General features: G+C 44.6%; 1 protein-coding gene across 1 annotated transcript in view; it reads right to left on the reverse strand.

The window, feature by feature from the left end:
- Nhs (NHS actin remodeling regulator) overlaps positions 1-3,473 on the reverse strand; it is a 352,300-nt gene extending 348,827 nt beyond the window's left edge. The window contains exon 1 of the mRNA XM_008852205.3: positions 2,490-3,473. Within this exon, the coding sequence (XP_008850427.1) occupies positions 2,490-3,051 (562 nt within the window). The 5' untranslated portion in view covers positions 3,052-3,473. The remainder of the gene's footprint in view (positions 1-2,489) is intronic.
- Positions 3,474-12,721: the final 9,248 nt, after the last annotated feature.

Raw genomic sequence — 12,721 nt, forward strand, 5'->3', positions numbered from 1 at the left:
AGACTGAACCCCAGTTGTCTTTAGTGATAACCTCCTCACAGCAAGTAATCAGCTTTTATCCCTTCTGTGTTTCAGTTTCTCCACTCTGTCCACGTGCTTTCTGGGATTCCCCCCTCAAACTACTTGGATAGAAAGCTTTGTCTCAGGCTCTGAATTCTGGGAAACTAAAACTAAAGCACAAAATATTGTGCCTTTACTCCCAACAGTAATGACATTTATGACATCAAACAAGAACATGCTCTCCTACATTTAAATGGATGAGAAGAGAACAAAAGATAAAAGAATAGCAACTATGGAGACAGCATTTTAGAACATTTTAAGAATGAGGACCAGCAAGATGGCTCAGAGGGTAAAGGTGCTTGCCTGGCAAGTCTGGCGATCTAAGTTCCATTCCCCAGTAATGGAAGAAGAAAGCTCACCCCACAAAGTTGTTCTCTGGCCTCCACACATGTATACACAATAATTTAAACTAAAAAATAAATTAAACTTAAATGATTGATTTTAAGTCCCTCCCTGGATATTACACTACCCTCATCTTTATCCGTTTATGTACATGAATAAAGTATATATTCACCAACTGCATCTATACACTAAGGATTCCCTTATCCCTGGTTTCCATTCCTTTATGCCCGGATAGTGAGTGAAAAGACTTGAAGAGACTAACAAATTCGAGATCCACACCAGCCCACTGGTGCCACTAACAGAAAGGCTAGAGGGTCGAATACACTGTACTTTGGCAGAGTTTCACTTGTGTAAATTTTGTTTAAGAAGTGTGTCTGTGTCACAGACGCACACGGAAAACTTATGCACCATTCCACTGTCTGCAGAACTTCCCTCTAGTTCTTTTGAAGTGAAGTCACCACCACCCCCTCTACCGAACTCCCCAAATATCAGCGCCTGTTGAAAGTAAAGGGCCTGCCCCTGATGGGTGGTTTGGGGTAAAAAGGAGGCAGGATTAAAGCGTTCATTTCCAGTCCCAAAAGTGAAATATGACTTGGCCTAGGGCAGTCCTAATTCTTTCCAGAACTCATCCCCGGAATTGCCCTTTTAAACAACTAGTCATTAACCCAACCCCAGGTCTTTTATAGCTGCGAAAACAGATCGGGCACATCATTTATTCATTACGCTTATTATTATTGTTATTGGAGAAAAGCAGTGAATTCCTGGGGCGGGGTTCAAAGGGTTCTTCAAGGGAGAAGGAGAGGAGGGAAAGGAATGCTCTGGCCAGTAGGGACCGCCAGGAGGCTGGGCTGGGCAGTGCGACAGAGGTGTGCGGAAATCCCCAGGGAAGGGTGCCTCTGAAGCGCCTCTGCCTGGTGCGCTCTGTGACCTAGCACCCGAGCAGCTGCTGCAGCAACAGAGGAAGCTTCTTACGTAACTCAGAACCCCTGACATCACCTTACCCAAGAGCATGTCAGCTGAACTAGAAGTCAAAGGACTCGCGTGCCAGCCCAGAACTCTTGTCCACCGCCTGGGTCATTCTCTAAAGGATTCTGCCGCTGTCAGATTTGGAAGACCGCGCGATAGGGGACCGAACTGTAAACCCCTTAGAGAGCAGTTAACAGAGATTACTTATCAGGATTTCTGGGTGTTGCAAGAGTAAAGTCAACTGAAGATGCCTAGGGGCCTCCCAAACCTCCTTCCTTTCCCTCTCGCCGGCCCGGCAGGACTGGCTCACACCTAAGTCTAGATTTGGGCAACAAGGCTCTGGGGCAGAGCGGATGCTCAGAGGGCAGATAGCCCAAAGAGCCATTCCGTAAGAACCCAAGTTGCCTGGTGGCAGAAACGATGCCCAGGGGTTCCCTTCATGTCCCTAGGGTTCAGGCACTGCCTCCTTCCCGCCTCTCCCGATGCCCCCCCCCCTAGCAGGGCTTTCAGTAGAGGACCTTGGAGTTCGTTCACTCTGGGAGGGCCAGCGACGCTGGACTAGGTTCCATACTAGTCCATCAAAAGGTACAAGTTCGGGCGCCTGAGGTCACAGTGTGACAAGCCACCTTGGCGCCCGCAAACGCCTTAAAAGGATAACCCACTACTCTGAAGTCCCCTAGCATGCAACCAGGTGGGTTATAGAGCCGGGGGTTTGTGAGCTGCTGGAAGCTACAGGAGTTGCACCCCTTCCTCTTCCCAAGGACGAAAAAGGCATGCCCTAGAGGCGAATGACAGACCCTTTCTATTTCCTGTCGTCTGCCCCATAAACGCTCCCTTTCTGTTTGCATGCCATGGACCTCTATGAGTTCAGGGGCCGCCCTTTTAACTTTCTGCCCTCCATATCTGCATCCTTGCATCCATGGGGGCCAGCCGGACTACTGAACTCGGGTAGACTGGGATGGATCTCAGGACAAGGGAGGGAAGGCAAGGCAAGTGTAAGGTGCAAGTTGCAGCAGGCACCGCGCCGCGGGGCTGGGATTGCGGCTATAGGGGACCGTGCGAGGGGGTGCGGCGCAGGAACCTAGTCCCCTGGAGGGCGGGCGGGCGGCGCTGCTACTCACGCACTGCCTCCTGCTTGGGGTCCAACGTGCCGAGGACGCGCTGCACGCCGCCGAGCTTGCCTTGCAGCGCCCAGACTCGGCGGTGAGTAAGCTGGATATCGTTCTCAAGCTCCTGGAAGAGGCTGCACGCGTGCCGGGCCACGTCTGAGAGCTGACGGAGGACCCGTGCCAGAGCAGCGTTGCTGACGGCACACAGGTCCAGCATGAGCAGCACAGCCGCGGCCGCAGCCGAGGATGCATCGCCGGCTGCGGACGCCGCCTCCGGGACCCCCGCCACGCTCTCCTCGCCGGCCGCTGACGCCTCTCCGAGTGGCTGCTGAGCCTGCTCTGCTGGCGCGGGCAACGGCGGCTGAGGTGGCGGCAGTGGGAGAGGCTCAGGAGCCACGGGCACATGAGGAGGCTCCTCCGGCCCCGGGGCCTCGGCCTCCTCCCTCCGGCCAGGCGGCTGCAGGGGCGGCGGCGGCTCTATGCTGTCTCCACTCGCGTCCTCATCTGGGCCGGGCGCCCGGCGCCTCTGCCGACACAGCCACTGCGGCTCCACGATCCGCTTGGCGAAAGGCATCCCGCGCAACCGGGCGGCGACTTTCAGTTCCCCTGAGCGTCCCTGGTGAGCTGCGGACCGGGCGCGCCCACCTGAGCAAGGAGAGGGCAGGAGTCCGGCCAGGCGCGATCCGGGCGGTCCAGATATGCAAGGGGCTCCTCGGCTCACCTGGCCTCCTCCTCTTCTCCGCCCTCTCCCTGGCAGATAGTCTGACCAGTCTTCCTCCTCCTGGTGCACGGTTCTCTAGGAAGGATGACAAGCGCTGGACACAGAAACCCCGGGATGCGCCTGGCTTCTCCTCACTTGCTTCCAACCGGGGTCAGCTGGCTCAGCTCCATCGTTTCTGCGCTCGCCGCCGCCGCCCTGGCCACTGCCGCCGCCGCCGCCGCCGCCTATATAAATGGGCGTGTGTGTGTGTGTGTGTCTGTGTCTGTGTGTGTGTGTGTGTGTGTGTGTGTGCGTGTGCCTGTATGTTGTGTATGTGCATCATGCTCATATGGGTGAGTGGGTGTGGGTGGATACCAGGGGTCAAACTCAGCTATTATTTCTCAGATTTCTTTCTAGGGTTTTTTTCTTGTTGTTTTTGTTGTGTTTGTTTGATGGGTTTGGTTTGGTTTTGTTTGTTTGTGTGTTTGTTCATTTCTTTGTATGTTTTATGGTTGGGTGAGTGTGAGTGTGTGCGCGCGCCTCAGTTTGAAAGTACCCCGGCGCAGGCCTCTCCCCGCGCGCCCCTTGGCCGCTCCGGGGAGCGATTGCGCCTGGGATCTCGCTCCCTTTCTGGGCGGGGAGGAGGTTTCGGAAAGGCGCTCTGAAAACCCGGACAGAGGAATCCGCCTCCAGCTCTGGCTCAGGAGGCGGCGCGGGGGCGGCGGGGTGGACGCAGGGCGGGGGAGGCCAGGGCGAGAGGGGCGCAGCGCCCTGTGCGGCCGCTGGGAGTCACTGGTGACCGGAACGCGCCAAGACACTTCCTCACATCTCTGGGGTTAGCACTGAGACACTGTCAGGTGCGGGGGTGGTCTTCAAGTTGAGAGTAGGGGTGCTGGTACAAGGGCAGATGGAGGAAGGTATTGGGGATACTGGAGATTGGCTGGTTGGAGCAAGTCGCTTTGTGGAATTCCAGCTCTGTGCAAGTCCTTTGGGTTCTTAGAGGGGAAAACTGGGCTGCTCCTTGTAGTGCCCCAGAGTCTGTAATTGCAGAGACAGCTGGGGAGGGTGACGCAGCGTGGGTGCATTCCCACGTGGCCAGAGTGGCCAGAGTGTTGTTTATATCATTTCTCAGGCATCGCTTTTTGGTCTGCACTGGGAGTCTTCTGTACAAGCTCATGAATGAGAACCAAATTACCAGTGAGCAAACCCCCCAGAAAGCCTCTTGCAAAACTCATTGCACATTAAGTGAAATGAATCGGATTACCTCCTTGTCACCCCACTGTGTTAATCCAACACAGGGTTTTTAAAGTTCCCCATCAGAGAGATGATGATTCACAGAAGAATGGAAAGTTTTCCCCTTCAGTTAACTAAAAGGTATAATTTCTTTAAAGGCATACATTTTCTAGTGCTGTAGTGTGCAGGCTAGATGTTGGCAGCTGAAAACCTAAAAAGAGTTTGGGAAATGTTAATAAAACACATGCTTTCATCCCTCCACGATGTATACCGTAATTTTTTTTTTTAATTTTAAAGCCACAAGCCAGATCTTGGGAATATAGCCTTCATTTCATGTGTCTAAAGAGAACATGGGGAAAATATGTTTTAAGGCAATTAATTATAAAGTCCTCCAGACCTGCCTTGGTGTCTCCTCAGTGTTCCCTGCCTTGAGAAGGAGACTGTGCAGGACATCACAGTCAGCACTTTGAAATGGTCTACACTTTGGTTATAAAGGTTTCAACAGACCCTATCTCATTCTACCTAAAAAATGTAATATTTTTGGCAGAGAAATATCCTTGCTCATAAAAGATCCAAGCTGGAGTTCTAGAGGTCATGGTGTCTGCAAAAGTCACATAAATGATTTGGTAACAAGAAGAAGGTGGTGGTGATGATGATGATGATATATGATAAAAAAGAGAAAAAAGAAAAGATGATAAAATGGCCAAAATAATAAGTACAGCAAAGCACAAATTGCAGTTCACCTTGTAGTACTTACTTTACTGTAAATTTGGTTTTGTTTTCAAACAGAAAGTAAAAGAGAGTGTTTTTGAACGATCTTTTATCATGTGTTCTTTAGGTTACAAATCCAAAGAGCTGGCTAATCTAACATTTAACATGACACTTTCTAATGTGTCCAAAATTCTGAGCACAAGTTCTGCCAGGTCAGCAAAGCAGACTGTCCTCTAAACACACTGAAGCCTAAGAAACAATGGAGGATTATGAAAGGAGTCCACTTAGCAAGCCTTGTGGTAACAGTCTGCCCTGACTCCCATTCCCCACACCCAGAAGTATCCTGTTAACCATATCCACTGGGAGCCAGTCAAATGGTCCAATTGGATGAACAGTGTGTGCCTCTCACTCCTAAATGGAGTTTGAGATCAATGTGAGTTCCCCTCAAGATTCTGGAGAGGTGATCTTAAGGCTCAGGAGAAGGAAGATTCCAGAGTTTATTTAAGTTGAACAACAGGCTAGCTATCTTGGTGTCTGTTCCAAAGTGACTAGCATAGACTCAAGATCACAAAATGAATCAAATAACCAGTCAACTGTACAAAAGGAAAGACTCTTTCTAATCTCCTTGATTCCTACTCATGTGCTGAGTGCCATTTAGTTTTTGATATGTTTGGTTCTCACTGTCCCTTCTTTCTCCTTTGGTGGTTCTCAGGGACCTTTCCAAGATAGTTTCCCTCACTGTCAACAAAGATTAAACTAATACAAATTATCACAGTCATTAATATTGTTTGTTGATGTAGTCTCATTTCTCTGTAAGTCATTGTGAATAAAGGCATCTTTAAAAAAATGGTGTGATTGTTAGACTTTAGTAATACCACCTAAAATAAAAATTCTGTGCTATGAGAAGGTAACTTCAAGAGAGCATCCCAGTCCTACCCTTTCCAATCTCAAGCCCCTTCTACATGGTTCAGAGAGAGGAGAGAGGAGAGAGAGAGAGAGAGGGAGGAGGAGGAGGAGGAGGAGGAGGAGGAGAAGAAGGAGAAGAGAGGGAGAGAGAAGAGGAGGAATTGAGATTTGGGTTTGGTTCCTGTTTTACCGAATTAATATACTGATTATTTTGTTGGTTTTTTGTTTTGTTTTTCTCTCTGTTGTTGTTGTTTTTTGAGACAGGGTCTCCCTGCGGCCCCACCTGGCCTGGAACTCACTATGTAGACCAGGCTGGCCTTGAACTCACAGAGATCCGCCTGCCTCTGCCTCCTGAGTGCTGGAATTAAAGGTATGTGCCACCATGCCTGGTCTGAAAATACTGAATATTTTTTAAAAGTAGCAACTACATGCAATCCTAGTGGGCTACATGTATAGTCAATGATTGTGGGCTACATGTATACTCAATGATTGTGAGTTTTTGATACAACAATGCTGTATCTTTCATACTCAAATTCTGGACTGCATCATTTTACTTGAGCTTTCCCAACAGTTTCCCTCTGACAAAGTCAAGGCTGTTAGGGCTCCTGAGAAGGCTCAGCTGAACAATTCACTTGCTACCAAGCCTGAAAATCTGAGCTCAATCCCTGGAACCCAAATAGTAGAAGGATATATATATATATATACATACATATAATGCTATTTTTTAAAAAGCAAAGTCAAACCCTGACATTGGACCTTTCCTACTCGAAGGCACCAAGAGATTTTGAACATTTTCTATTACTCTTCTATAGTCGCAGTGTGCCTTCACCTGTGCCCTACAGGAAAAATAAAACACCTAATTGAATTTCTAGAGATAAAAATCTCAGTCTGGGAGTTAAAAATAAATTTAAAAAAAAGTCAAGATTGCTCTCTGGGACTGGAGAGATGGTTCAGCAGTTAAGGACACTGGCTGCTCTTGCAGAGGACCAGGATTTGAGTCCTAGCATCCACATGCCAGCAAACAACCATCTGTAACTTCAGTTCCAGGGGCTCTAATGCCATCTTCTGACTTTCATGGGTCTTGCACAACATGGGTACACTTACATACATTCAGGCAATACGCTCATACACATAAAAAATAGAAATAATAAATAAAATATTTTAAAAGATGGCTAATTGACCCTGGATTTTTATGCATAGTTATATGTGTATGTTGAGCTCTCCTAACATAGAGAGCTCTCTTTCTCTCTCACTTTCTCTCTCTCTCTCACATACACACTACCCATGTGCACATATGCACTTACCATTGGTTACAGCCCAAACGGAAAGGAAATACAGCATTTTTAAAAATGCCTAATCCCCAGCAGTCATTCATACAGCTCAAAGGCTAGCACAATTCTCCCATAAACTCAAATGTGCGGTCAGCGTAAACCTTATATCATTGTAAAATGAATGAAATAGCCTGTCTACATTGCCACACCCCAGAGTTTCACTGGGCTTTCTCCAGCTCAGTAGGAAGCAGGGTTTTATGAAATGATAGGATTGGCATGAGCACACCATAATGCATCTCGGCCCTCAGCCTCACAGTCCACACGCTTCTACTCAACCATAATTAAGTTTCATCTAGCGCAATCAGCAAAGCAGAGAGTTCTTAAACCTTTCCACCATTTTTCTTAAATCAGTATCTCAGCATCTATGCCACACCAGCACTACTGTAGGTGAAAAACATTTCTTTTATCTAAGAAATACCATGAGATGCATGGGGCATCTCAGCATAATCATTTAATTATAGTGAGTGAAACCTCCCTTCCTCCACCCAGTTTCACCTATTCCTCATTTAATCACTGTAATTCACTCCTAAGAACCATGCTCCTTAGTCAAAAGCTGTTAAATAAAAAATTCCATTAATTTTATTGGGAAAAATATGAGCATTCCACACCAACCTACGTCACCTAAGTTGTTTCACAGATAAGAAAAATATATCCTGTTTACATAAGAAAACCCCCACAATTTGGAAGCCAATGAATATAGATTGTAGAGAAAATATGATGTTGCAGCATCTTGGAGAAAGGTGGAGCAAATTCAAGAGTAGTGTGATGAAAGGTAGAAGATTGAAAAGTGCTCATTCTGGGGAACTTGTTAGAGTCCTGTGGTTCACACTGAAATAGAAGACTTTTGAGAGTTCATAGCTAACCTGTACTTACATTATTGCACTTACTAAAAAACTTAACAGTACAAAAGACACCTTTAGGGGAAAATAATAGGTAAAGGTGATAGAGCCTCCGAACATATGGAAAGAGTTCATACTCAAAGCAGACAAAAGGGCTGCATAGGGTGCTACTCATTCCTCTTCTCCCTACATCAGGAGGTTACACTTCGGGTTCTCCAAGACATTCTCTCATGTTAAATGTTAGTTAACTGGTGAGTCTGAGATCGGTCCACTAAGTCCTTTACTCCTTTAGCGGTGCTGGGTGATAGGAGAAAGCCAGAAGCCCCAGGCTATAAACCATCTTGTCCGAAGAAGCCTGTTTTCTTCCATAACTGTGGTTTAAAACATAAACGTTATGTCCAAAGGCTTCATATCTTTATTTTTCAAGTTCAAAAACTCATGTGTTCCTTAGTTCAACAACCTTGAATTTGACTTTGTGTACCTGTCTGCCTATGAATCATCAGGGCAAAATGTATTCATTAATATATCAAGATATTAAGCCACTATAAACATCAGTAAATATGCATATATTGATAACCATTGTGAGCATATTTTCAAAGGGGAGAAAAGGGTAATATACCTTTGAAATATACTATTGAAATTTTCCTTTGTTTTAACTTGTGCTGTTTTTTCCTTCATTTAGTCTATCACATTTGAAGTATAGGAGTTTCTCTATACCTCACTGACAGGGAAACAAACATTCAGAAAAACAGAATGACATTAAATGGTTTCCCCAAAATGCTGAAGATTGTGAATCCAAACCAGCCTTTTTATCTTCCTGTGCAGAAAACCATTGATTACTCACATTGTTTCCAGTGCTGGAAGTTTTTCTTATCTTCAAAAACCCTAGCCTCACATTTTACAACTGAATATAATTTTAAACATGCCAAATCTGGATCTAGTCAGAACTGTGAACGCATAATTCAAGCTAACTGACAGAGTTAAAGCAGATGGTGATAGTAAGCAACAATGGAGTTTCTTTCACGCATTCATTCTTTTGCTTGTGCAACAAACATTTGCCGGATGCTTCCATTTACTGAGTGCAAACATTTATTGGGTATTCGGGCCTCTGTGAGATGCTAGGGATATAAAAGGAAAGAAAGCACTAACATAGCTCTGAAAAGGTGCAGTCTAGTGGTGTAGACAGATGTGTAAACAAATAATTGTAGAGCAAAGCCAGGAAAGCTATAATAGAGATAAGAATGAAGTGATACCCAGAATCCCAGAGCTATTAGCATTGTCTAGGAGAATGCAGAGTGAATGAAGCAGGGATTCCAAAAGGAACCCAGGTTTTAGTGCTGGTTCTCACAGCTTAGACATCCAAAGATTAAAGCTCAGTCCAAGTATCACCACAAGATAAAATGAAGACCCTCCAACCAACTGCAAGAGAAGATGTACTCCTGACAGAATTATAAAATGGCATTTCCAACAAGTCTTTTTAAAAAAATATATAGTAAAACCAGGAGGCAAATTAAAGAATGTGGGAAATAGGTTGCTTTGTTTTGAAAGCTGACTTGTAAGTTTTACTGTTTGGCAGGCTCAGTTTATAAAGAGGAAGTGGGAGATTTTTAATATATTTCCTATAAGGAAAGTCTTCAATTGGGTAAGATGAACCAGTCTCTAGAGCACATGGCACTAATAAAGCTGAACAGCCGTTCTCCAGAGGTTCATAAGCCTCTCTTGCCCCCTTCCTTTTAACTGTTTAGAACTTGCTCTGCAAGCACCCTTATGTGATTTAAAAAAAAAAAAACACCCAGGTCTGGTTTACCCAGAAGTGCTTGTGACTCTGGTGGTCCTGAAATCAATCAGCTCTTTTGGAGAGGAACTTGAAAGAAGAAAATCTGCCACTCACATTATCAGTCTGGGATAGAGTCCTTGTGAACAGCAGAAGCAGCAAACTTCAGACTTTATCAAGATTGTGGTGCTCATTAAGGAAGTGAAATGGAGCCAGATTTGAAGAAAAGCACTGTAGTAATTACAGAGTTATGAAGATTTAAAAGCTATGCGCCTGGGCACGCAGAGCACAACGTGTTTCCTTTGGGTTCAGAGACACCGCAATTACAGGGCTTAAGGGTAGCAAAGCACTGAATTAGAACTCCCCATTAGTTTGATTAATCACTGATGTAAGTGAAGGCACTGAAAACGACTCTGCCTGATTTGTGTATCTTTCTGGTCCCCCTACCCCTTTTTACTCCATTTCCTTTACAAAATCAGGAGGCCTGGTAAGAATAGAAACTCTTCATTAATGATAAGAAACGGGGTGCAAGAAAGTTTAAAACTTCCTGAAACTTAATGACTTTCCTACATTGGGGTTGGCTTTGCCAAGAGTTGTATAATAATGTGTTCTTCTTCCTAGGTTGTTAAATGTTAATGATACAACAATGGCATGTTAGTAAATCTAATAAGAAAACCAGAGGATGAAGTATGTTATGTGGGTGTGTAACAAGTTAACATCACCACAGGAAACTCATTGGGATAATATATGATAGTCTATTAGATGGATTCTAACAAACAAACAACAGCAGCAACAACAAAAGAATATCTAGCCAATTAGCAATAATAAGGGAGTCTTGCTCTTTGGAAAAAAGAGGGTTATACCCTTAGGATCAATATGATTCAAAAATCTACTTGCAGGGATGGATGGATCAGTAAGGCACTTACTACCAAGTATGACAACCTGACTTTGATCCCCAGAACCAACATAGTAGAAGGAAAGTGACTCCCCTAAAAGTTGTCCACACAGAGAGAGAGAGACAGAGACAGAGAGAGACAGAGACAGAGACAGAGACAGAGACATAGAGACCGATGATAAATGCAATAAATTTTCTGAAATTTGCTTGCAGAAGTGATGTCTTGCCCTCAGAAAGGATATTGCTGGTGTTAGGTAAGCATTTTTGGGTCAGGATATTTGAGTTTTTGTGAATACAACAAAAAGTACAGCCAATTAAATGGGGGTCACAAAAACACAAATAGGTCAACACACCAATTCAAACCTAGCATGAATGACCACCAAGAGAAGGAAGGTTGTAAATAGAAATGCAGAACTCTTGGCACAAAGAGACTTTACCAGAAGACCTAACCTTTAAATTGTATACCAAGATGATCTTTGATGGGAAAGGTGATTTTGTCAGCAGGAAATTTTTAACTAAAACATATCACTGAAATTTATGTGGCCCTTTTGATATTTGTGCATGAACTACAGGACTCCTGGGACCAAATGTGAGACAATCAACCAACCATGCCTCTTAAATTCTTTTCTTGAGGTGTTTTCTTTCTCCACCTCAATTGTAAAGATCCAGGAATAACAGCCCAGTGCAGAAAATAGTCATTTTTATTTCTTATCCTGTCTCAATGGTCTCATAATGGGTTCAATAAGAGTCTGGAAATAATGAAAGCTTCTCCATGAAGAAACACAAGACTCTCCATGAAGCATGATAGCACCTAGGAGTTCTCTAGTAACAGCAAAACTGGCAGAAACATCATAGAAGTCTGAGTTTTGTACTGAAGAGGAAAAGAAGTTAAAAGTGACCATCTGACTCACTCATATGACTGTATAGATGAAATAACAAGTCTGCCAGGAGGAAAATAAACAATTGCCCAGGAATTTTGTTGGAAAAAAAACCAAGGCAGCAAGCAAGTGCCTCCACTACAGCCTCATCTTAATCTGTTTTGAAATGTGCTGAGATTATTTTCTTCCTGCTGACATTGAGGAGGACTGCACCTCTTGGAAAGAAATGATTTAAAAAGGATGAGAAAGCAGGAAAAGAAAAAGAGAATGGACCTGAGTTTTAAACAGTATTTTCCATTTTACATTAATTTTGCCTTAGTTATTGTTAAATAAAGAAAATTTATTTTTCAACACCCACAGGCCTCATGTAGTTTTGCTACAAATACCTACCCACATTACCTCTTCCTTCCTAGCAGAATCCCAAGTGTTTTCCAGGTGGCAGTTGCACCAACGAATCTGTTCCCCATGCAGATGGCACAGTTCTGGACAAAGACATCTACATGAAAATTTGCTAGAGATTTCTGGACACAATTTTTCTTTCCCAACAAAGGTGTTGTCACTTCCTGTTACTCCACTCTTCTTTGACCTTGGAAAATAGACTCCAGGCAGAGGTGGAAAGGCTGGCCTGCAACCACGTCATATCTGAGGATGAAAACCACATGTAAAGTAGGATCAACCTGAAAGACAGAAGGTTCCTGAGATATAAATTAGAAAGCAGGGTGTCTGTCCTGTAACAAGGCTTCCCTCTTTCTAGATTTCTTGATTGGTAGAAAAAGAACCCTCTCTTTAGATCAGCCACTGAACATGCACTTTGATGAAGTTCTGACTGATAGAAGTATTGATTCCTTAAGAGTAGTGTTGTGAAATCTAGGAGCCAGAGGTTTGGGCTCTGTTCATTTACTCCAGGGATGTTATTCAACAAACACTTATGACAGCTGGAGATGTACCTCAGTGGTAGAGCACTTGCTGAACATATA

This window comes from Nannospalax galili, unplaced genomic scaffold (assembly GCF_000622305.1).
Source record: "Nannospalax galili isolate Female #2095 unplaced genomic scaffold, S.galili_v1.0 scaffold325, whole genome shotgun sequence".
Lineage (NCBI taxonomy): Eukaryota > Metazoa > Chordata > Mammalia > Rodentia > Spalacidae > Nannospalax > Nannospalax galili.